General features: G+C 34.1%; 1 protein-coding gene across 1 annotated transcript in view; it reads right to left on the bottom strand.

Moving 5' to 3' along the window:
• Positions 1–27,723, bottom strand: part of DMD (dystrophin) — a 1,602,346-nt gene that overhangs the window by 754,134 nt on the left and 820,489 nt on the right. The window contains exon 42 of the mRNA XM_069463910.1: positions 26,560–26,709. Coding sequence (XP_069320011.1) covers positions 26,560–26,709 — 150 coding nt within the window. The remainder of the gene's footprint in view (positions 1–26,559; positions 26,710–27,723) is intronic.

The raw sequence follows: 27,723 nt of genomic DNA, 5'->3' as shown, positions 1-27,723 counted from the left end.
CCAGCCTGAGCAAGAGCGAGACCCCGTCTCTACTAAAAATAGAAAGAAATTATATGGACAACTAAAATATATATAGAAAAAATTAGCCGGGCATGGTGGCGCGTGCCTGTAGTCCCAGCTACTTGGGAGGCTGAGGCAGTAGGATCACTTGAGCCCAGGAGTTTGAGGTTGCTGTGAGCTAGACTGACGCCACGGCACTCACTCTAGCCCGGGCAAGAAAGTGAGACTCTGTCTCAAAAAAAAAAAAAAAAAAAAAAAAGAACAATCTGCATGTTCTTTTATTATTTTCTGTATTTTATAATCTATAATAATCATACAGGATTTTATTAATATGAGAACAAAATTAGCTGTGTCCCCTGTTATGTTACCAATATTTGCACAAACTTAAGCATTTTAGTTTCATGACCCTAGTGGTTTTTATTTTTTTCTAATTTATTCATTTTAAAATTATCAAATAAAAATTATATATACCTACTGTATACAACATGATGTTTTAAATATGTATACACTGGAATGCCTAAATTGAGCTAATTTAATATATACTTTACCTTACATACTTATCATTTTAATCTATTATCTTAGCAATTTTCAATAATATAATATATTGTTATTAACTATAGTAATCTCTACTCTTTTTAAGTATCCACTTAATCTGGTATCATGCACATAATAAATGTTCAATTTATTAAATGAATAAACCCAATGTTTTATTTCTGTAATGAATTAATTCATTCTGAAAACTAATATTTCTGTCAATCAACAATCAATCAACCAACTCCAAAGTAACTTCTCTTCATTAGATATGACTAACAGTCTTATTATCAAATTGGTGATTATTAAGACTGGCAACATGATAAAATATTCACCCTGTAACTCAGGCTATCCAAGGTTAATTCTCTAAATCTCTTTTGATATGTAAAGGCCAGTCAGTCCGTCACTTAGCAACATGCTGATCTTAAACAAGGTCAGTTATCCTTGCTGAACCTGGATTTCTTTTTCTGAACAAAGGAGACAATATCCACCTCCTGCAACTCTTGTGACTCAAATGAGATAATATATGGGAAATACTTTGTGCAGGATATAGTGGTTTATAAACTGTGCAATTCTAAAAAACTTAGGATATGATGGTGCATTCGATGCCACTGCTGGTTAAACCAGAGAGTTGAGGACAGGCATAGCAATATAAAAGCAGTATTAATTTGCTGATTAGGTGGTGAAAATTAGTTAACACTCAGATTTTGCTATTAATGAATGTGCTGCTAGAAAACACAACTAATGGTTAAACCACAATCATTCAATAATAATATGTTAAGGACCTTCTGGGGATAAAGAAATCTATAAATTCAAGAATTGCATCCTTTGTACTTCTAGTTCTGCATTAGTGTTGTTTTTCTTTTCCATGCTGGGTGTGTGAAATAGACTCAAAACGTGATTTTTTCCCCTTCAAGGTTTCTGTTTGCTTGTTAAATGTTTGGTTGGTTACATCAGGCAGAGGTGGTTTAAATAAAAACCTATTCTCAACAAAACAGAATAACTCAATTCTAAGTAACTCAGGGGCTGACACATTAATATATTTATGGTTAATCTAATTTATTCTTCACAGAGACAATTGTCCAGATTATTACTTCTCTGAATACCTTTTATGCCATTGTTTATCTAGAACAATGCTGCCTAATAAAAATACAATGTGAACCACACAAGTAATTTTAAATTTTCTACACATTAAAAAAGTAAAATAAAAAAACAGGTACAATTACATTTGATGTATTTTCTTTAACTTAATATATCCAAACTGTTATTTCAACCTATACTCTATATAAAAAGTATTAACGAGTTATTTTACATAGTTTTTTATGCTAAGGTTTTGTTATCTGGTACATATTTTATGCTTGCAGCACATCTCAATGTGGGCTAGCCATATTTCAAGTGCTCATGGGGTAGATTGTGTCAACATATTGGACAACACTGATCTAAAAGGAAAAGTTGGGTATTTTGTCCAAGTTTTTGTTTAAATAAAAAACTGATTAAATTTTGAACAAATATTAATTATTGTTATCAGTGACTTGTTATGAATTTTTCCTTTCCAGAACATTTGTGATATTATAAAACCAGGTGTATTAAACATTGAAGTCACCATTTGAAAGAGTTGGAAGATGAGAATCATTGTCACAATAAATATCGCCCATACCATTTCCACCCCAAAGTGACAACCTTGTTATTTTAAACACATATATGAATATTCTTCTGTGAATACTGAAAGCAAATGTGAGTATAAACTTTACTTATGCAAGAGAAATATATGTTTAAAATTACATTATAGATGAAAATTAGAGCTCTACCTTTATTGTATTTTGACATTTCTATTTGCAATAAAACTATATTAACAAAGACAGAGCTCTTCATGAATATAGTAAGAATTTTAGTTACTAGAAAATAAGTAAAAATTTACATCAATATGGAGTTCTTAACATAACTGACAGCATAAAAATTATTTTAAGTATATCCTTATATTTCACTAGGAAATATTTGCCGTAAAACTCTTGGAAGAAAATAACTGGAATTTCATGGATACTTATTTTATAAAAAGAAAAACACCACATATGAAAATCTGAAAGCTTAAATCAGCATGAGAAATTTTGCATGAAAACTAAATGAATTTGAATCACCTGTATTTTAGAGCCTCGGTGGTTTCAACCCCAGATCATCTCTTAAAGAAAATCTCTCATAATTCAATGAAAATTATATCTACATTAAGGCTTATGATATCCTAGCTCTCCCCCAAGTCCTATATACTTTTAGAAATATGGAATGATAAATTCAATTTCTTAAAATAATATGTTACTGCACACAAAGATTATGACAAACATTTCCCTAATGACAAAAATAGTGCTTATGTCAACATAAAAATATTTTTTTTTGGTGAATCCTAGAGAATTAGCTACATTTTCAAATGTCCACAGGTGGAGGGAAATAATGTGTCATGGGCAGACTCTAACACAGCACCCAGTAATTGCTGCCTACTAGCATTTGTGCCCTTGCATAATCCTCTCCTCTTGAGAATAGGCAAGACTTGTGACTTGTTTCTAAAAGATAGAATATGTCAAAAAATGACAGGATGTCACTTCTATAATTAGGCTACATAAGAGTGTGACTTTTGCTAGCAATCTCTCTATCTATATCTCTATTTTTCACTCTCTCTCTGGCTTTGAAAAGGCAAATTGCCACGTTGGCGAGGCACATATGGCAAGGAACTGAGGGTGACCATCAGACAACAAGAAACGAAGGACTTCCATCCAATAATCCATACTGAACTAAATCTTGCCAATAACTATGTGAGCTTGGGAGCAGATCATTCCCCAGTCAAGCTTTCAAATGGGACCCTAACTGTGGCCAACACCTAGAGTACAGCTGTCATGAGAGACACTGAGGTAGAGAATCTAGATAAACCAAGCCCAGACTCCTGAACCACATATATCCTGAAATTATTTTAAAAAAATGATTTTTAAGCCTCTATATTTGTGGTAATTTTTTATGTAGCAATAGATAACTAATACATAACCATATAATCTTTTAAAGAATCAAATATGATGATACAGATACAAATAAAGTGATGGTGAAGCTATAGGGTTTTCAGTATGGAATATTACAAATGCAGGAATGGACCACATTTTACTGAATTACTGGGAAATGGTGGGTACTTTTAAAGTTTCAATGTCAGAAAGGAAAGATCAAATATATATTCAGATGAAATGACAAAATCATTAAGGTTTCACATACTCTCACATTTCTAACATTCATCTCAAATTTAAAGTAGAACAATGATAAAGATGAATAATATTACAAATCTTCCAGTTAATTTCAGCATCTTACATTTGAAACAGATAATCTATTTTTGTGTTGTTACTATTTCAAATATTTTTTTTAAGTCTCCACAACTTCACATAAACATGAATGTCAAAAATCTGTTAAGCCTGCTTTTAGGTAAAATTATTCCCCAGAATCATGAAACATCTTAAACTTAGTTCTTTGAGGTGAGAAAACAGACTTTAAAAATCTATTTTCTAAATTTCACATGTTAAATTGGAAGCATGATTTATTTTGAACTGTTTATTAAACATATATTAAAGATAAACCATGTGAAAGAATGAAATAAAAGTGGAGAATTTTCTACCTTGCTCACTTCAACAAATAAGAACCTAATTTGTAGCAAAAGATGAAGAGGGAGATTTCAGGTAAAAGAGAACAGAAATTAAGAAGGAAGAGAGGAAAGAAAGGCAAGAAGAGAAGAGATAGAAAAAAGAGCCAAAGGAATTAACAAGTTTTTAGAGGGTGAGAAGAAAGTGTGGCAAAGAAGTAAAGAATAAATTCCAATATGCAAATTGAGTTGTAGTGTGCCATCCTATAACATGGAGATGAGTGAAAACATGTTGGAATTAACTTCTGAAAATTTCTGATGATTGAACAATTTAGAAGCAACAAATAATGGATCTGTGCCTTTTTCAATTAAAGTGAATTTTAAAATGATTCATATGATCTTAACTTGCTGAAACTAAATCGATATTTTTTTTCAGAGTCTAATCTCCATTTTTTAAAGCACCAACCAAATCTTATATCAGGTCTTATAGATGATACTTAATAAATTCTCTGAAAAAGTTATTTTTTCTTATTCCTTTTTTTCCAGTCAAATTTTAAAATTTTACACTTCCATCTAATACAGATAATGAGAAATTTTCTCTCTCTGGAAGATCTGGAAAGTGAAAAGGTAGAACTCTCTTATATTGCCATGAGTGATACAGCCCTTCATAACTGAAGATGAATATGTGAGACATTAAATTTCAAATTGACTTTAAAGAAAATAGCCATCTTATTTCTGTTTTGAAATCATGATACTATCAAGCAAAATTATTCTCAAATTTAGTAAAACTTTACAGTGAATTTTCTAGAGGTTTCCTTGCATAATATCAGTTGTCTAGTCTCCACAGACTCAATTGATTGGAATTCCTTGACTAAGCGGCTTCATTGGTTACAGTAAAAGTAAACAATTCCCCTCTCCAATCTTACATTTTACCTTATGCTCACATCTCAATCTTAGACTCATATCTTAAATGTAGACCTTCTAGGCTGGCTGTGGTGGTGCATGCCTAGAGTCCCAGCTACTTGGGAGGCTGAGGTGGGAGAATCGCTTGAGCCTAAAAGTTAAATGTCAGCCTTGGAAACAGCAAGACCCCATCTCTAAAATAATAATAATAATTTAAAAATAAAAATGTAAACTTTATAAAATAGGGCATTTACTCTGAACTCCATTTCTTTCTCTAGTTGTGGCCATGTTTCTCTAGAATGCAAGACATACAGAAACAGAAAATGTCAGGGAAAGAAGAACCAACATCTTTTCATCCTAACATGAAATAAATTTGAAAAGCAATGATATGGACCTCTGATTCAATTGTTATCTGAGGTCACCTTCTAAGGACTCACATACAGAAGGCAAGTATCTTAATTCTGCCCCAGAAGCAAGAATTTGAACTCAAGTAGTTTTGGGATATGATCCCAGGACATACCAACAGGGTTTGGAGAAGTGAAATACGGAAGATAGCCAATAAAGGGTATGTTATAAAGCAAGTCACCAATGTGAACAACTGAATCTTAATATTACCTGGGAGCCCTGGGAGAAGATGTAGGACCCAAACCTTGGAGTTATCAGACCTAAAGGGCCAGGGGAACAGGGTATTGATCCATCAACTGCTGCTTTAAAGGGCCATAACTTGTACATTTCTGACTTGCCCCAGGCAAAGAGAAGCAAGTACTGGTAGGTGGAAAGTAAAGCAGCATGTACAAAAATGGTAAGTGCTGAAAGGATACAGTTGGGCATTGACAGTATCTGCTACAGCACTTAATATATTTCTTGCTTAAAATAATCTCAACAACCTGCCTACATTTGGAAAGAATCACTGTAATATCAAAACTACTATTCAATTCCATTAATTCAAGCAATGGTATGGCTATTAGTTGGTTATCTTTTCTCAATTCATATATCTATTCTATCTATCCATCCATCCACCTATCACTCATCTGTCATCCTTATTTTCCTTTGAGGAATTTTTCACCTACCTACCTACCTACCTTCACTGTGGTGCAGCTGCAGAGTTTGGTTGATATTTAACCACTTTAGCTGCAGAAGTGGGGTCTGATTTAGCTCAGAATGAACAGGTGACCTAATTCAGGCCATTGAGTTTCAGAGAGATCTTTCCTGGGTGCTTTGGGAAAGAAGATTCCTAAAGAGATGGTCTTCTTCAAAATCAAGTTTACAGATATGGATTCTGAAACTGTTTCAGAAAATTTTTTCCACCATGAGGGAAGACAGATGAAGCTGATAAGGCAACACAGAAAGACAGAGCTCAGAGAAATAAGAAAAAAATGGAACTGGAATCCTGATGGTATTTATTGTTTAAATCAGTTTGAGACAGGTTATCTATCACTTGCAGCATTAAGAGAACCAATATATCCATTGAATCAGTTACTTACAGGCATATTAGTTAGGACTAACCCCCTACAAGGTATCACAGGTGAAAATTCATGCTATTTTAAAATAATTCATTTTTATCATCTTACTTATATATCATAAAATATCTTGGTTAGTGTTAACAAATAACACTTTCGTTTCATTTTTCTAATGCATATAAGCCATATTTTATAATCCCATAATGTGAGATAATGTGAATGATATATTAATATAACAGTTCAATCATTATGTTCCAGAAGAGAGAGATTTTTAAATTTGCAGTTTTGTATTAGAGCTTTCCAACAGCCAAAGTGTTTACTATTTTGAGAGGATGCTGGGGAAAGAAAAGGTTAACCTAATAGTACCTGCTGTGCCTACACTGGCAAATGAAGGGAAATCACACAGATGGTGGCATTTGCCTGGGAGTTTGGTGCCAGGGGTGTCTTCTCAAAGGCACATAAATTAGAATGCAATTTCTATCTTTTACTTCAGATATGAATGTGGATTTGTTGAAATTTTCTTTCCACTCACACTTTAAAAACAACCACCACCACCGCTACCACCACCACAACAATCAGTCAAGTTAATAGTGAATACTTATTGATCCTTTAGTATGTGCCAGGTTTTCTCTTGCAGGTAAGAAAGAAATTCAGGTGTGTTCTAGCCTGCTATTTGGTAATCTTAGGTTATTTTTCTTCTAACATTGCAAAGCACTTAGAATATTACTGACAGACAGTAAACTATCAATAAATATTAGCTATCATTACCTAATGCATACTGGATACTTTAACTCTCTTATGGAGTGGGGAGAACTACAGAACAGGACTGAGTTAATTGTTTTCCTTGGACAGTCTAGTGCAGGCTTGGTATAGATGTATAAAGAAACAAAGGAATGGTACAAACTAAATGCCCAACACACATGAGACAGAAACTAATGCATGTTGTAAGAGAAATACTGTTGGGGGCTTGAGGGTAACAGGAGGGCATGATGGATCTTGTTTGGAGGTAATAAGGCAGGTTCCATGGAGATATAAAGGAGAGGTCAGATTTGGAGATTTGTGGTGTAGGAGAGAAGGAAAGAAGGTAGACATTCTAGGTGGATCAGGCAGGGAAGGAGAGGTGAGGAAAAGCACAGAACAAATGGGAAGAACGTTGCGTGCTCTCATTGTGGTGGCGGCCCTAGTGAAAATGACCAGTGGGAGAAATATTGGAAGATTATCACAGCTGAATTACAGAGAGGCTGGAAAGTGTGGACTAGAAGAGAAATTTACCAGGGAACTGTTGTCCTTGCCAAATCCTCACCATCCCCCAAATAAGTATAGGCTTGTTTGCCTAAGATTTTGTGACTACAGAGCAATGTACCTCATCAAAGCCTCTGAGAGAGTGAAGGAAACAGGGAGCAGAGAGGGAGGGGGCGATAGAGGGGAAGAGAGGGGAGGAGGGGGGAGTGAGAAAGAAAGAGAGAGAGAGATAAATTGACTAGTAGAGGATCTTGTCAGAATCAACCAGGAATTGCAGAACAGTGTGTTGGTGGTTTCCAGGACACAGCCAACATTCATAGAAATGACACATTTGAAGGCCTTGAAGGGAAGGCAGATTAAGATAGAAGCTTATAATGTATTGCTGCTTTATAGCTTTGTGTCCATCTGGAAAACTGTTTTATTTACAGCTCAGTAGCAATAATCCTAAAAATATTAACTATAGCTAATACTTATTGGTATCTTATGTGCTCAGCACAGCTCTAAGTTTCTTATGTGTATTATACCTCACTTAGTCCATTTTTGTAGGGCCATTTTTGTCCCTATTTCCAGATAAGAAAACTGAGATCACAGAGAGACCACACAGCTAGTAAGGAATGTGGGGAAGGCTGTTATTTGGCAGGCACCAATTATTCATGCCTCCCAGAATTATGTTTTTGTGTAGTCGCTTCTCATTTTGACTCTGAGTTTGGCCTGGCTTTGTCCAATGGGATATTAGAAAGTTTGATGCAAGCAGAAGCTTGATGAGTCCTTGAACATTGGTGCTTGTTCTTTTGGAACATTTCTTCACAGAATCCAACCACCAAGCTGTGAAAAAGCCGGAGGAACCACATGAAGGAGACCGAATGAAAAACAAACTGAGGCTCATGGCCAATAGCTTCAGCTGAGTTCCCAGCTGGCAACTAGCAGCAACTGCCAGTCATGTGATTGAGGCCATTTTGGACTTTCCAGCTTTCCCAGTGCCTTGGTTGACACCAGGTAAAGCAGAAAATATCATGGTCAATTCTCAGAAGGATGAGAAGTAATAAAACTTTATTATTTTAAGCCACTAACTTTTAAGGTGGTTTGTTATATAGCATATTTAGCTGGAACAAAGTGAACCAAATTTGAATCAGGCACCAGGCAGACTGTTAATGTGTAGAACTAACTATACAGGAAAAAAAATCAAATTCTCAAAACTATACAGCACTTTATTTTTATTTATTCTTTGAAACAAGTATTCGACATTGCTTATGCCAGACTATGTGATACACCATCGTGTTCTCTTACCAGACTATGTCTCACTTCCTCTTTCCTGCTCTTATGTGAATAGACACAGAATCCTTTCTGGTGACATTATCTTTGCTCTCAGGAACAAAGAACAACCTTATTACATTTACCGATATCATCACAACCCTTTTCACATGTTAATTAGCACCAAGTTGTAGGAAAACAATTATGTAAGTTGTTAGTGGAGGTAGTGGCCTCTCTGTCTCCTTCGAGATTAATATAATGACTCTGAGTCCCAGTGAAGAATAAGTCAATGACCAGGTCAGCATCCAGGCCAGAGGTAGAATTAGAGGAAAAATATGAACACCTTGTGCATCTAGGGAAAGACTTCCCTTAACCCTGAGATGTTTGTTTGGGTACAATTTTTAGATAGGAGTATACAGAAGTAGGGAACTCAAGTGAGTTTTGTCTTTAAACCAAATCACAGTATCTGGTATGTGCTTCTCTAATTATTACCTGAAATAGCCATTTCCCCCTCTTCTAGACTATGGCAACCTCCTATTTTATGTTATCACAGTGTCCTTTTTTGCATCACTTACAGCAATTTGAACTAAGCAATTGTTACTTAGATGATGGGGTTATGTAGAAAGCAACTTTATTTTTTCTTATGCCTGCCTTCAAGGAAGCTCTATTAAATCATTCTTAACTTCTATTTTCAGTCTTAGGCTTACATGGTAGGTATGAGGGAGAGGGTTGGGGAAATACTGGATTTGCAGTCTAGGTCTTGCAGAGGTGGTCCAGTACTTATTGTTGTCTTTGTGCTTGTTCTTGCTCCACCATTAAGAATTGCTTGTGGTAGGAGCAGATGGCTTTCACTTTATAGGTCCTGGAACATGAGGAGCCATATCTGGATCTCATAGAAAAGGCAATACATCATCCAGAGACAATAGACTTTGAGCTAGATGCCGTAAATGAATGAGATTTGAGCTGGTCTCTCTTGGGGAGGCAGTCAGTGTGCTCTCTTGGTGGAAAAGAGAGTATATGGATACTTGTGTGACCAGTATGGAGATTTTTAAATGCAGCAATATATTGAGAATAGTATAGCCACCTTGCTAGCCTGAGTTCCTGGGATAACTTTTTAGTGCAGAGACTATGCAGCTAGGCTGGACTTTATATAAGAAAGGTGCAAATATCTACATTGTTTGAGCCACTGGAATTTTGGGTATTTTTATTACAGTAGCTCAGCCTACAACCTGACAAATCTAAAGAGACAATGAGAACAGCAGTATTTGTAATTATATAATAATTTTAATATTTGTCTCCCTCCCACCAAATGTAAGATCTATAAAGACAAGCATCTGTCTTGTTCATAACTCTATCCTCATTCCTTGGCATGAAACTTATAATATCGGAGACACTTAATAAATATTGAATGTATCAATAAATAAACATACCCTGTTGCTACCATCCTAGGATTTGGCAGAAAGTATCTTTGAGGTTCTTTGCGACCTTCAAGATTATTGGCTTTTGAGAGTGCTGATACTGAGTTAATATTATGTGGAAGTCAGTATTAGTTGATTAGAAACCTGAATATATAGGGATATGAATATCTTTTGAGATGAATAAAAAACCTGAATACAGGATGTGACAGACTGCACTGATGACATCTCTGTATACACATCCCTTTGCAATGTGACATTTAAAGTTCCTGCCATTGTGAGTTGCAGCTTATTTCCCTAATCCTTGGATCTGGGCTGGCCTTGTGATTTGCTTTGGCCAACAGAATGTGTTAGAAATGACAATGAGCCAGTTCCAAGCTTAAGCTTTAAGCGCTCTTTTTCACTTCTGCTTTCTCTATTAGAATCGTGTTTCTTGCATGAGAATAAGCCCAGGCTAGCTTGCTGGCGGATGAGACACCATAGGAGCAGAGGTGAATCATTCCAGCTGAGTTCATGCTAGATAAGCCAGCCCCAGCCAACCCATTAGCTGACTGAAAATGTAGGAGTGAGGCCAAATAAGATCATATGTGCTTGGGCCAGATCAACAGAACTGCTCAGCTGACCCACAGATTGTGTATACTTATAAATAGTTATCATTTTAAGTCAATAAGTTTTAGGGTGGTTTGTTATATAACACTACTGCAACTTTTACAATATTGTAGTTATTACACAACTGATATGTAGGAGAAAGCCGAAAGTGGGGGTAAGGCTTGGTACAGTTAAAAGTTCTTAGATAACAACAGAGTTCTAAATCTTAAAATTGCTGATTTTCAATTGGAATGAGTATCATGTCAGGATCAATTCTTTGCAAAGGCAGCTTTATAAAAATTCATAGCAAACTAATGGAGGTAACCATCAAAAAAGGGAATTTAGATGATGATTATTAGAAGACCTCATAATAGCTAGTAATTTTTACCTACCTATTCTGTATCAGCCATTGGTCAAAGCAGCAAAGTAGGGGAAAAATACCCTATCTCCCCTCTCCTGCTTTCCAATCTCCTGCCATGCCTCTCACTCGTTAAATCTATCCAGAAGTTAGTTGAAAAGAAAGCTTGAGGAATAAGGTGTGTGGAGGTCACCTTCTTGCAATATACAATTATAGGAAAGGAAGGAAATGGAATGGATTGGAGAGCACAGGGTATTATGGGAAAGGAATGCCTGGGTTATGAACCCCACAAAGGTTTATATTTCAAGGGTATAAATTAGTAGAATGCATTCATATGTTCTGTCACAGTTGAATTATCTATCATCTAGGGTTTAGCAAAGGCCTTTACAGTATCTCAGAATATATCACATACATTCAAATGAATGGAATTGGTGGCCAACTCCTACATACTCTTTATAAGGATACCTTCTGTGTTCTTACTATTAATACCTAAAGTGTGGATCAAGGTGCCCAAGGCATCAGATTCTGAAAACCTGCTGGCAATGCTGAATCTCAGGTCCTACACAAGATCCACTGAATCAGGAATCTGAGTTTAACAAGATCCCAAGGTGATTCACGTTTATAGTAAGTTTTCACTTAATGTCATTCATAGGTTCTTGAAAACTGCATCTTTAAGTGAAACGACATACAACGAAACCAATATTACTATAGGCTAATGGATATAAACAAGGTTTAAGTTCCTACAGCATATTGCTGGTCACAAAAATATCACCAAACACCTAAATAAAGACCCAAAACATTTCTAATATTAAACAATGAAATAAATGTGAGATATACATTCATTTAAGAAAGATTAATAAAAGCAAGTAAGATAGCTATTTATGCAGTTTTTAGTAAATTGTGAGTGACAGAAGTCATAGCGGTGGTGGGTTAAATCAGGGATAAACGTTTACAAAATGAAAATTATCAGGAGCACCTCCTACCACCACAAAATTCAAAAACAAACAATCACAAATATGATGGGCTTGCTGAGTACTTTCATATCACAGGGTTTGTTGTAATGCATTTGGATGATTATCATCTATGAATTTTTATTTCACAATCATTTGTAGTCGTTCATTTTCCAACCTCCTTATTCCAGTTCAGGGTGGCAGGTGGCTAAAGAATCTCCCAGCAGCTCACTCACTAGTCAGGAACCAGTCCTAGACAGGATGCCATGCCATTTCAGGGCACACTCACATGCACACCCACATCACTCATACTGGGACCATGTAGACACACCAATTCACGTCACATGCACAGCTTTGGGATGAGGGAGGAAATCGGAGTTCCTGGAGAAAACCCACAGAGACACAGGGAGACCACATAAACTCTACACAGACAGTAGCCCTGGCCAGGAAGTGATTTTTTTTCTCATGAATGTTATAATGAAACGATATTGAACAAAACAATGTTATTCGAGGACCTGATGTACATTAAAGTTTGAGCTCTGACCTATGTGATGATACATAAGCTCTTTCTTCCTTACCGCTAGTATTAGAATTTTATGATACCTACATTGTAATAGTAACCACAATTGAACTCCTTGTAATAAAGAATTATAATATATATTGTGTCCTTAGTTCCTCATTAGACCCTGGGAGATGAGCAAACAAGCCTCATAATGAATCATTATTGTACAAATGAGGAAATAGAGGCACAAACAGATTTAAATAAATTTCCCATAGTTTGAGCTAGTGAGTGGTTAACCTGGGTCTGGACTAAGTTATTAACTATAAGCTTAGTGATCTTCCCAGTACTGAGATGAGGCATGGAGGGTGGGAAGGTGAAGCAGTGACAGTCATTATACAAACCATTAGAATATTTGAGGCCATATTTGGAATTATCCACACATGAACTAAGTGAGAAATTGGAAATGAGGGTCTTTAAGAAAGCTGATCCTTCACACAAATAAATGATTATTTAATCATATTGTATTTCAGTTTCTACATAAACAATTGAAGATGTTAATGTCAAGATCTTAATTATTTTAGTACTTAACATTAGTTTTCATCTACTCTCTAACCATACAAGATCTTACCCATAAAGTGTCTTTTCTGTTAATTTTCCTGTCTTGTGTGTTGTCTTTTTATTCGTTGCCAATGAATGAGGACCTATATAGTGCCTGAAAACTAATTTTTTTGCTCTCTCTTTACCAGAATCTCAATGATTCTAGCAGAAAGATACACATCACTGATACAAATAAAACAATAAAGCAACTTCAAGGAGATAACTGCATTGCCCTAAAATTTGTCACGACAGCAATAGCAGCAGCAAAAGCAATCTTCATGATAGTCATTTAAATTGTGATTGAGTTGCAGAATTTTCATTCTTTTATAATAGTCTGAATAAGTCCAAGAATTATTATCCCATTCAAAATTGTTGATGTCACCCACATCACTAACAGTCAGAATGTGCCACTTTCATAAAAAAATTATTTTTAGACTGTGTTCAAGGTATAAGCATCAGTCACAGGTTGCCTACAGATTGCAACTATCAGGAAAAATAGGGTTTTCCTGAAATACCCTTGTGATGACTTTGGTTCCTGGCCCATTTTCTACTCCATCTCTTTTCCCCTACACTTGGCCAACCATGTCAAAGATGGACTATACTTGTCCCAGTGATAACTGAAAATGTTCACAAATTATAAGTGCACCATTCAGCTCAAATCCTTTCGCTTACACAGGAAAACTGATTTTCTCTAGCAACAAACAATGAAATGCTCTCTTCAATTTCTTGTAATTAGTTCTAATATCAGCAAGCAAATAAAAAGGCTGAAAGACCAAATTTCTCCATCAGGCCCTTATCAGCCCTTTCATAACCCATACAGTGGCCTTGTCCTGAACTATAAGGTGGATAAATGAGGGGAATGCTGATTTTGGCATCCAGCTTACTCTCAGATAATCTAGCTCATCCTTCTCAGCTGACATGAGACAAAAATAACATCAAAGGGTGATAAACTCTTTCTTGCAAACCTGGGGTTCCATGGTTCATTGGCCCCAGGCCTAATCTATCAATCCATTTTCTACACAATAAAAGGTAAGAAACCCATTACAGATTTGTTATAAGCCCTGGCAGGTGGTCTACGACAAAAACGGAATACATCAACCAACCCAGCATTCAGTGTCCCTTTTCTACAGTTTGAAGTATTAGGGGTCAGCTGACATGGATATAGTAGTCAGGATTTAGTATTAAATCCTTTTAGGTACATAAATAAACTCACACATCTTGTTGTATGAGTATAAAGATTTGATAGAAAAGTTCATTTTTGGTATGATTCTGACCTTTTATAAAAATAGCCCTGTTATTTTATTTTTGCATTACATATAGGCTTTGCAGGTGCTATAATAAATGAAACTGGGTTAGAATTTACAATCTGTGCTCTTAAATATGGCCTTTAATCTTTTTCCTTGTTCAAGCTGAGTTTAAAAAGTTGGTATATGGAAAACCTCCATTTAATTCCATTTCAAGATTATTAAATTATTAGAAAGGAAGGAAACCCCCTCTAGTCTCAGGGCCAAGGCTATATAATCTAGTCAGTAATGGCACCACAGAAACAAAAGGAAAGAGAAAGCATTTTATATTAGCAAAATCCCTTTTTATTATACCATTCCTTCTTTCTAAAATTCATTGTTATAGGCAAACACCTTTGTGCTAATAAAGGACTTACTTTAAAAATGTTACACTGAAGATCAAGAGTTATGAAATTTTTCTCATTTTTCTTTTCATCGTCATTTTACTCTTCCTCATTTTAAATTCATCATGAACAGGAAAGAGAGTTTGCCAAAAATGGTCAAATCTGCATTTAATTGGAAATTAGCGTACCTTTTTAATAAAGTCTGGAGCATGGCATACTTAAATGATAAATTTTCAAGCTCAATACACATTGTCAGTATGTATATAGTGGGAAAAGTGGAATTTTACTATGGAAATGAATCATTGCACAAGTATTAGTGCTATATAATTCATGCTTTTTGTTACATTTTTAAAAGCAGGATTGCGTTGACATGAACACATTATCTTGTATTAGGTGAGGTTTCCTAATAGAATACTATCTGGCTCCAATGTAACTTTCTATAAGTGGTTTTTTATCACTTTGCCCAAATGGGGGAAACAACATCAAAAATGGAGGTGGGAGAAGGGGGCTAGAAAACAATGTGTAAGTTTAATTGCTCTCTGCCTGGATTTCTGTCCGGCCAATAGATTGCTTGCAAAGATGTTCATGGTTAAATGGCCATCTCAATTATGCTCATAAATGCTGGTGTTTGAAAACAATGCTGGACTATCTTGGCTTCTTAGGCAATATAAGGAGAAAAAGCCATCACTTTCCAACATATTTTATCTGAAATGCTAGCCAAAGATAGATAATGAAAATAGTGAGATTGGTAGAATGGGAGAGCATTGGCTGAAAACCCTCAGTGCCTGCCATGAGGGCCATTTTGTTGTCTTGGTGCCAACTCGCCTCTCTTTCAGCTCTTGCATTCATAATAATGGCATATAGTTCAGCTTTCTCCCCAAAAGCTATATTTATAACTGTTTGATTAAGATGTTTCAGCAAGAATTTTGTGCTTAGTCTTTGCATTTTTCTATTTTAATGTTACCCCTAATGTTCTTAAGCTAACATTTTTTAGTAATTACAATATGCCAGATACTGTGTTATACATTTCCCACGCACTACATCACCGAATTTTCACCACAACCTGGAGAGGTGTGTTCTATTAGTATCTGAATTTTGTGGATGTTATAACTGAGGTATGGACAGAGTAGGTATAAGAGCACATAGCTGGTAGCAGGTGAAATCCATAATCCATACACTTCAACATTAATCACTGCAGTAAAATGCCTCCTCACCATTGCTATTTTCTGTTTCATCGTTTGCAAAGTGTCTGATACATATTCTTAGCATTGTCTAATGTTTCAATAGTTTGGAAAGTTAAAAAGAATATAGTCTTATAAATTTATTGCCATTAAAGAGTGATTAATTTGGTAATAATGACAACCAGGTTTCTTGGACAGGCCAAGCTTCTCAGCTTCACTGAAGTTTCAAGAAGGCAGATGAGGATGACAAGTATAGTGATGCTGCTGCTAAGAACATTAGCAGTAATTATATTAATGGTTATTGAGTACTGGGCCAGGCCTGCCTCTAAGTGCCTGATGTTTGTTCTCATAACTAGGGTGACCCTAAATATATATATTATCTTCTAAAGTGGGATGCTCATGAGAGTGAAGGAGCTATTAAAAATTATGATAGGATAACGGGCAAAAACCAAAACTGTCAGAGCAAATTGAGATGTACTCATGACACACAACTTAGTAATAAACCGCATGTCAGTGTGAAATTATTGGAAGCAAAGTCAAGGATGCTTATGTCATAAACTTTAAATTACTACTACCCTCCCCCAACCCTCAGGCTCAAACTACTTAGCAACTATAAATTAGAGATGTGTATACTTACAATGTCAAATCCTATAAAATTATACATGTCCTTTAAATAAGGCAAGGGGGGAATTGATTATGGTATATTTATAACAGCATGTAGCACATAGTAGTTACTCATTAGATAATTGTTGAATGAATAATTTAATTAATGTATAAATGCTTTGATGTAATTACTAAATACATAAAGGAAACTTCTAAGATGATGGATTTCTAAGAACTATCAGACTATATGCCTGGTAAACAGGTGACCCCCATTTTCTTGTATAATAGCATTTTATCTCACAGATTTATAAAATCAAGAAACGTGTGGCTTATATTACAAATATACTTTAAAGGAGAGCATCATGAGCACATCAAAGCTCCGATGGAACTATCTGGTCCCTGCTATGACTCCTAGACACAGAAATGACTTCTTGCAATTATTACTATTACTCCTACCATGTATTTTATAGCATTCTTTTTCAGGGCCCCAGAAATGCCAGTCAATATGGTGAAAACCTCAGTAAAGATTCTGTTCTTTAGTTAAAAATGTAATTTACAGTAAAGGCAGGACTGAATGGTCACTACTAAAACAATCTATTAATCATTATTTTGTGATAAAAAAATAATTGATTCAAGAAAATGTCCATTTTTGAGCAGGGAGTGGAAAAGCCAAGCTTTATCTTTAGTTAATTTTCTCCTTTTTGCTCTCCACATTTATGGTAATGACTAATGATGACTGGCATTTCATGGTAAATATAGTTCGAAAAATACCAAACATTTATTTACCTGGTACAAATGAAAATAGCAAATCTAAAATGTTTACTCCTCAGTGGATATTTAGAAGTAACATGATTAGAGGTTAATATGAAATGAACCAGATTTCTGGCAATTTAGATATGGCCACTTGTATACTGTGGAAGATGGTCTGGCCTAGGAGTTACACTATATTTTTACTTTTATAATTTTTATTTTGTGTTTTAGTTTGAAAACAATCCTTGAACTATTATCAATATTACAAAAATTATTCCCATATTAAAGCTTTGCTATATATACTTTATTTGTAAACCAAATTTTTTTCTTAGGTAAAGTGAATCAAATTTTTAAAGATGCACTAAATCAAAATTCACTTTCCAGAAAAATTTCTTAATCATGTTTGCAAAATATTTTAGTCTTTATATATGCCATTTTATACTAGGCAGTAATAAATTCAATTAGTAATTTACTATTTACAATTAAATAGTAAAATATGATGCAAAATTTAAATTCATTCACAAAATGAAAATATTTTTATTATTTTTAGTTTCTTATTTCAAAAATTTTAGGAGCTACAACTGTTTTTTATTATTTGGATAAATTCCATCATGCTGAAGTCAGGGCTTTCAATGTACCCATCGCCAGAATAATGTATGTTGTACTCAATAGGTGGATTTTTATCCCTCACCCCCCCGCCCACCGTCCCCACATCTTAGTTTCCAATGTCCATTTACTGCTCTTTACGACCATATACATCTTTCAATAAGCTCCCACTTGTAAGTGAGAACATTTGGTATCTGTTTTTCCATTCCTGAGATACTTCACATAAGATAATGGTCTCCAGGTACATTCAAGCTGCTGCAAAAGATATTTCATACTATTTATGGCTGAGTAGTACTCCATGGCATATATATACCACATTTTCTTTGTCCATAGGTTGATTCCATATCTTTGCAATTGTGAATAATCTTATAATAAAACATTTAGGCACAGGTGTCTTTTTTATAAAATGACTTCTTTTCCATTTAGTGGATACCTAGTAGTGGGATTGCTGGATCAAATGGTAGGTCTATTTTTATTTCTTTTAAGTTTACATTACTATCAAGAGTGTATAAGCATTCCCTTTTTAGTACAACCATGACATCTATTATTTTTTGACTTCAACAATGGCCATACTGAGTAAGGCAGTGTCTCATTGTGGTTTTAATTGCATTTTTCTGATAATTAGTGAAGTTGAGCATTTTTTTCATGTGTTTGGCCATTTGTCTATATTATTTAGAGAAGAGTCTGTTCATGTCTTTTGTTTACTTTTTGATGGGGTTCTTTGTTTTATATTTCTTGCTTATTTGTTTGAGTTCTTTGTAGATTCTGAATATTAGCCCTTTGTTTGATGTATAGTTTCAAATATTTTCTCCCATTCTATAGATTGCCTATTTTCTCCATTGATTATTTCATTTGCTGTGCAGAAACTTTTTAGTTTAATTAAGTCCCATTTATTTAGTTTTGTTCTTCTGCATTTGCATTTAGGGTCTTACTCATAAATTCTTTGCCTAGGGGTCTAGAAGAATTTTTCCTATGTTTTCTTCTAGAACATTTTATGGTTTCCCATCATACATTTAAGTCTTTAATCCATCTTGGCTTGATTTTTGTACATGGTGAGAGGTAGGAATCCAGTTTCATTCTTCTGCAGGCTACCCAGTATTCCCAGCACTATTTGTTGAATAGGGTGTCCTTTCCTTAGTGTATTTCTTTTTTTTTTTTTTTTTGCTTTGTCAAAAGTCAATTGGTCATAGCTATATGGTTTTATTTCTGGGTTCTCTATTCTGTTCCATTGGTATCAGTCTACCCTTATACTAGTACCATACTGTTTTGGTTACTATAGCCTCATATTAATAATATAATTTGAACTCAGATAATGTGATGCCTCCAGATTTGTTCCTTTTGCATAGGATTGCTTTGGCTATTCGAGGTCTTTTTTGTTTCCATATGAAGTCTAAGACCATTTTTTTCTAGATCTGTGAGAAATGATGTTGGTATTTTGATGGGAACTGCATTGACTCTGTAAATCACTTTGGACATTATGGACATTTTAACAATGTTGATTCTTCCAATACATGAGCATGAGATATTTTTCCATTTATTTGTATAATCTCTGATTTCTTTCATCAGTGTTTTATAGTTCTCCTTGTAGAGATCTTTCACATCCTTGGTTAAATATATTCCTATGTATTTTATTTTCTTTGTAGCTACTATAAATAGTATTGAGTTCTTGATTTGATTCTCAGCTTGACTGTTACTAATATATAGAAATGCTATTGTTTTGTGTATATTAGTATTGTAACCTGAAATTTTAATGAATTTATCAATTCTAGGAGTCTTTTGGTAGTATCTTTAGGGTTTTCAGGTATAAGATCATATCATTGGCAAACAGGGATAGTTTGACCTCCTCTTTCCTGATTTAAATGCCTTTTATTTCTTTCTCTTGCCTGATTGCTCTGGCTAGGACTTCCAGTACTATGTTGAATAAAAGTGGTGACAGTAGGCATCCTTTTGTTGTTCTGGTCCTAGGGGGAATGTTTTCATCTTTTCCTATTGAACCATTCTTTCATCCCTGGGATGAATCCCACTTAATCATGGTGGATTACTTTTTTGAAGTGCTGTTGAATTCAGTTTGCTGGTATTTTGTTGAGGATTTTTAAAATCTATGTTCATAAGGGATATTGGCCTGTAGTTTTCTTTTGTTATGTCCTTTCCTGACTTTGGTATCAGGGTGATACTGGCTTTGTAGAACGAGCTAGGGAGGATTCCCTCCTTCAATATTATGGAACAGTTTCACTAGAATGGGTACCAATTCTTCTTTGCAGGTCTGCTAGAATTTGGCTGTGAGTCTGTCTGGCCCAAGACTTTTGTTGTTGTTGCTGTTGTTGAGAGAGTTTGTATTATTGCTTCACTCTTATTACTCATTATTGGCCAGTTCAAGATTTCTATTTCTTTCTGATTCAATCTTAGGAGGTCATGTGTTTCCAAAAATGTATCCATTTCCTCTAGATTTTCTAATTTGTGTGTAGAGGTTTTCATAGAAGTCACAGATGATATTTTGTATTGAAAATATATTTATTAAGACTAATAGAAATACATAATATATACTACCAAAAGTAATCTTAAAACATTGTACCCAATTCTCAAAAAAGGACAAAAAGCAATTCAAAAACTCTCATATAGTGTCTTTAAAAGAAAATCAATTCCAGCTTTTATATTTAAGGGAGTGATGGAATGAAATGGGAATCCATGTTTTTTCTTTGTATTTCTAGCATATTATCCACATAAAAATCACTTAAGCTTCACCAAAAGGTTAAAAAATGCTATTTATTTTGGAATAACTTTTATATTTAAAAAGAGAGCTATATTTAGTCTCAAATAAGTCACATAACCTTTCAGGACTAAGTGTTCTAATCTAGAAGAAGTAAGAGTAATTTAGTTTCATGAGGCTCCTTCCATTTGAATAATATTGAGCCTGCAAAATGAATGTTCCATCTTTTCATCTTTTAAATTAAGAAAGTATACACTATGATTCACAAATTTAAAAAAATGATAAAACGTGTTTTGGTTTTGAATAATGGTTAGTTAAGTAAGTACCCACATATAATATGTAAAAGGAGTAATGAAGAATGAGGAAAGGAGATACTAAGGGACAGAGATATAAAAGGAAGAGATGAAAGAGGGATTAAAGATAGAAATCAGAGAAAGGGAGAGAGTAGAAAAGAATGTGTCACATAAACTACCAGGGCAAAAAACGAGTGACACATGGATATAGAGAAGATTCATGACAGACATAGTAAGATGTCAATTCATAGGCACAGATTGCATAACAGAGTGAGAAACAGAGAAGAGAGTGATAGTGATGAGAAAAGAACCACTTCCCAATACACACATGTACATTCAGGGAGAATGCAAATAAATATGAAGAGTAACACATAATAAAAACAATTGAGTGAGACGTGTGTGAAGATCATCGAATGAAGCACTCATAGAAACACACAGAGGTTAGCTTTAATAATATCCCCACATTGTGGATCTTAAGGGTATTATTATTAAAGATTGTAAAGGTCAAGTTACGTATTAGACAAGAAGGAGGATATAACTTCATGATCCTTCATACAATGAAGGCACCCATAAATTTAAGCTAATGGCTATATTCAGTTTAAAGAAACACCTTCCATCTCTGCTTAAAAGGGAAGCCATCTAGGCCAAGGCAAGGTAACACACTTTTGCAATGAACTCATTATATGGTCCACTACTCCCTTAAAGAAATAGCTATATTACTTCCAATTGCTGTTTTCTCCCTTTAGTAATGAAACAGAAAGGTACAAATGTAAGTAGTCAGTTGGCTAAATATGCAGGCTGCAGCACAATACAGTTGGCTATGGTGAAAGGCACCTGCCAACAGATTATGATATTATGACATTTTTAGAGATACTGTGTGCTAAGAAGTATTTGTGTCCCAGCAAACATGACTTACCACTTTTCAAGTTTAACACCCACTATAGCCTTTGGATAGAGGAGGGGGCTGAAGAACACAGAGGAGGGGGTCCCTATTATTTCTTCTCCCCTCTATTGACTCAGAATTTGAGGTTTAATGAAAATTAAGACTATGTCTCAGTGAGACATAAGCCATCTTCCGTACTTAAAAAAAAAAAAATTTGTGTACTTATCTAAATCTGGCACTGATCATTTTCTTTTTATTTCTAAATCTAAACTGACAGAAATAAGGAGACATATGGATGGAAAAATTTTAATATGTCTAATGAATAAGACTGTAAATTCTGTGACATTTAATGGCAAAGGTCTAGCATTGAAATTATAATTTTGGTATAGGACACAGATATTATGGATGGTGTAGTAATATAAGCTTGCCCAAGATGGTATTCATAGTCTTAGTTTTAACTTTTGATCACAAAAATTTTGACTATTGATTCTATTGAAGAACACATAAAACCTTGACTCATGTATTACAATCCACAAAAGTGCTCTTTTGTAATTTAGATAGTTATTTCACATTTCTTAAAATTATTATTTTTGTGTTCTTTTTTTGACATCAAGATGTACTGGAATACTATGGGGCATTTGGGGGCATGCCTTCTCCATATTCCCTTTCTATGAGGAATGATTTTATTTGTATTGTTACATGGCTGCAAAATTTAATTACTAGGATACCACATTTCCTCCATACGTAAAAGTCTATATCTCTACATGGCTGTTTTGAAATCATTAAGGGAAGAAACTTCTTATTTTTCAGTAGCAAAAATTCACCTTAAAATGTTTTACTTTGATTATTCAGATAACTGAGATATAATATTGAAATATAAAAATAAAAGAGGACTTTTTCAAATACCTGCTTGCTTGAATTATAGAGACCTAAGCACACATTTTGATTTCAATGTCATAAAATTGGTACTTATTTCAGTTCCTAAATATTTTATCAGTCATGTAAATGATCTGTTATAAGAACTTCAGCATCATCAATTAAAAAATATAATAAATAACCTGACATAGTTCAAAACGAAGCCTCTATTATTTTCTTTTCAAAGAACAAAAATTTTTCTCAGTATAACTCCTTCATGCCTCTCAACTGAGCTGGATGCTGGTGAATAACAGGCAATTCTTTAGAGGCAATTGTGCCATTTTTTGAAAGAAGGCATTTTATATTACATGAAAATTATAGCTCTGTAATATCTTCTTGGCATGGATTTGTTCCCAGTTTAAATATTACAATTTGCTTTAGATTTTGGATGGCATAAAGTTAACAGGCTTTAAATATGCTCAATAAGGTAGTAGAACTATGGTCAAAAGTGGACGAGAGGTTTCAAAACATCCTTGAAGGTCAAAAGCATACATGGGAAAAGCATATATGGGGACAAATGAAGTAAGGGAGAAGTAGCATTAGGTACAGTGAGAGCTTACTCTGGCAGAATCTGGAGAATGTTTGGATAAAAGATGCCATGTTGGGTAAGACTAAGAAGCAGGTTATCAATGGGGTACTGAAAGTTTCTAGGTGAAGATTTACTCCTAGCTCAAAGGTACCACACAAAGAACTGTCTTCCCTTAGCACTTACTGATAAGCAAAAATAAACATAAAACAATCAAACAAAAGTCATTCTTATCTGAAAAAATTGAACTTGGTAACTAGACATAAAGCCAGTAGTTGGTATACCTCTGAATGAAGCATTGCTATATTATAGAATTTGAAGGTATCCTTTAGCAGGAGAGTCAGCTCTCTCCTTTAGCACTTAGAGTAATATATCCCAGTCAACAAGATCCACCCCGGTACTCAAAGATCTGTCTTTCTATTTTCCCATTCTTGTATGTAAATATATAAAATATAACTAGCTGTGTGAAGAAAGTCTATAGCCCAAAAAGAGAAAATGACAAGATAACAAATTCCTTGAAAGACAAAAGTTACAAAAGCTGACATAAAAAGACATTCAAAAATTCTAACCATCCCTGTTATCTATTAAAGAAATCAAATTAAAGAAATCATTATTAAAAACTTTCCCATAAAAAATTCCATGCTCAGATGGCTCAACAATTGAATTCTTCGAAACATTTTAGGAAGAAATAATAGTAATATTCAATAATTTTTCCAGATAAAAGAAAAAGAGGAAACATTTCCCAACTTGTTTTATAAAACAAGTGTAACAGTGCTACCAACATTTGAGAAGGATATTAGGAAAAAAAATATTACAGACCCATCTTTGTTATGAACAAAAATATAAAAATCTTAAACAAAATATTATAAAACTAAATCAATAAATCTATAAAAAGCATAATATATCATGATCAATAAGGTTTATTTCAGCAATCTCAGAGTGGTTTACATTCAAAAATCAATGGCTATAATTTACCACATTCACAGAAAAATAGCAAAATCATACAATCATTTTAAGAAATGCAAAGAATGCACTTGACTATGTTCAATAGCTATTCACAATACAAACTTAAACTGGGAATAAAGAAATTCCTTATTCTGATTAAGAACACAAAAATGTCTTTGAAAAAATACCATCATATTTAATGGTAAATATTGAGAGTTTTCCACCTGAGACACAGAATGAAACAAGGCTTCTAATTATCACCACTTCTATTTAACATTGTTTCGAAGGTCGAGCCTGTGCAATGATTCAAAAAAATAAACTAAAACCATGAGGATTGAAAGGAGACTACCTCTATTTGATGATACAAATATGCATTATGCATTAAAAAGACTCCAAGATTCTAAAAACTTTGGTGTTAAAAAGTGAATTTAGAAAAGTCCCTGGATATGTGCTCTGTATACAAAAATCAATTATATTTTTATAAACCTTCAACAAAGAGAAAAAAATAAATGAATCTCACTTATAATAGGATCAAAACATCAAATATCTGGGATTAAATCCAATAAAACTCATATAGGATCTCTGGACTGAAAACCGCAAAACATTACCAAAAATTCATTAAAGAAGACTTCAATAAATTGAGGGATACATTGTTTCCACAGATTAGATGACTCAGTATTGTAAAGATGTTAGTTGGTCTACAAATTCAACACAATTTCAATCATCATCCTGGAAGGCATCATGTAAAAATTGACAACATTGTTCTAATATTCATTCAAAGAACCAAAAATAGCCAAGGAAATCTTGAATAGGAAGAACAAAGTTGGGGGGTTTACACTGCCATATCTCAATTTTTAAAGTAAAATGACTGAATGTGTACATATAATGGAATATTATTCAGTCATAAAAAAGAACAAAGTTATGACACATTCTACAACAAGGATGAACCCTGAAAACATTATGTTGAGTGAAATAAGCCAAACAGAAAGTGACAAATATTGTCTTAGTCTACTTATATGAAATATCTAGAATAGGAAAATTTATAGAAATAGAAAGTAGATTCAAGGTTACCAAAGACTGCAAAGAGGAAGGAGGGGGAACTATTGTTTAATGTTTAAGAATTTCTCTTTGGAGTAATGAAAAATTATGAATATAAATGGTGGTGATGGTTGAAATAAATGCCATTATATTATACACCTAAAAATGGTTAAAATGACAACTTTTACATTATATATATTCAATCACAATTTTAAAAAATTATTCTAATGTACCCAAACCATTGAATTTTATACTTTAAATGGATGAATCTAATGGTATGTGAATTATATCTCAGTAAATCTGTTAAAAAATTATAGTAATTAAGCCATTGTGGTACTGGGTGAAGGACAGTCATGATCAAATAGAAGAGGTTTGAGAATCCAGAAGCATTTTCATACAGTAAGTTCACTTGATTTATGACAAATATGCCATGGCAGTACAGTAGGAAAATTATTGTCTTTTAACAAATGGTGCTGGATCAATTAATGTTGCTTTAAATCATAAATTCATATGGACCACTTATTTTTAAAGTATATATTAATTTGATATATGTTTTTAATATTATATCTAGAAAGTATCCAAGGTAGAAAGATGAAGACTCACAAGTTAAGTGAGTGAGACAGCAGGTAAATAAATAAATAAATAAAGCACCTTTTGGAAAGGGTTAGCATGCATTAATTATTAAGCATATACTATAGGTACAAATAAGTAATTTTGATTTATGATACTTGTTGAACTAGAACTAGACCACCTGCATTTTGCTTAAATGCTGTCAATATACACCTGAATACTGAATTAATTACTTCATCACTTTTTCAGTCTAATTCTTTAGAATCATTTATGCAATGAAATAGTGGTCTATGTTTTGGCATTTGGTCAGCAATGTAAAGCCATCTACCATTACCATTGTTTATATTCACAACAAAACATACAGCCAAATCAAATGATCAGGTTAAAAAACCAAACAAAACAACAATCCACATACCAACCTCCTCCCCCTCAATAAAACACCCAGGAAACAAAACAAATACAAACACTTGCCAACATTTAACACAGGTGACAGAGGAGATGGTTAATGTCTAACCTTTATCCACTGGAGATTTGTGTGCTTGAGCTTATTTTCAAGTTTATCCTGCTCTTCTGGGCTTATGGGAGCACTTACAAGTGCTGTTCCTCCGGTTTCATTTAATTGTTTTAGAATTCCCTGGCGCAGGGGCAACTCTTCCACCAGTAACTGAAACAGACAAATGCAACAACGTTTAAAATGAATTACAGCACAATTCCAACTGCCTTGTCTTTGCTTCTATTGATTAGTCTATCAAAATGAAAGCAACTTGACCGAAGGCCCAGTGGTACCTCAAATAGCAACAGTTTTCTACAGAGCACAGAGCTAATGGACTGAAACACCCACTCTTCAGTAGATAAACCTTCCTGGAAAAGACCAGATTATCTATCTCTCACAGATTTTTTTCACGAGAAAAATATTAGATGGTAAAACAACATCCCAAACAGAGTTAGAGTCTGAAAACATATCTGTATCACAAATAGAACAATCTGGGTATATTCATCAACTTCTTAGATACCATAGCATACCATAGCATGCCACTGAGTAAGAAATTGCATATCATCTTAAGAGATAACTAATATTGAGAGTATTCACTCTCAATGTACACAGTGCCAGGTACTGTGTTAATCACTTCATGTATACTATCTCAGTTTATCTTCATATTATAATACCTATATGAAATAGATCCTATTATCTTATATTGTTTTATGTAGAAGAAAACTGAGACAGAGAGGTTAAATACCAGCTCCAAGGACACAAAACTAGCAATCAACAGAGCTGTGATTCAAACTTAGGCAGTTTCATTCCAAACCCTTATTTTTGACTCCTTCACATACCTGAATTTCTCTGATTCATTCAGCATCACATTATGTATGCCCTTTCTTAATACCTTCAAAACAACAATGATGCTGTGTTTTATTTATTTATGTCATCTAGTGTTGCAGTGTCCTGTATTGTAGCCACTAGCCACATGAAACTATTTAAATTTAAATTAATTAAAATTCAATAAAATAAAATGTCAGTTCCTAAGATGCACTAGCCACCTTTTAAGTATTCAGAAGGCACAAATGACCAGTGGCTATAAAAATGGTTAATGCAAAACACTTCTATCATCATAGAAGTTCTATTAGACAGCCCTGATCTAGATTGTCTAAGGAGAGGATACATGGGAAGATGGCTGAT

This window comes from Eulemur rufifrons, chromosome 30 (genome assembly GCF_041146395.1).
Source record: "Eulemur rufifrons isolate Redbay chromosome 30, OSU_ERuf_1, whole genome shotgun sequence".
NCBI lineage: Eukaryota > Metazoa > Chordata > Mammalia > Primates > Lemuridae > Eulemur > Eulemur rufifrons.
The sequence above is the reverse complement of the archived record's forward strand: the minus strand, read 5'-3'. Positions and strand labels throughout refer to the sequence as shown.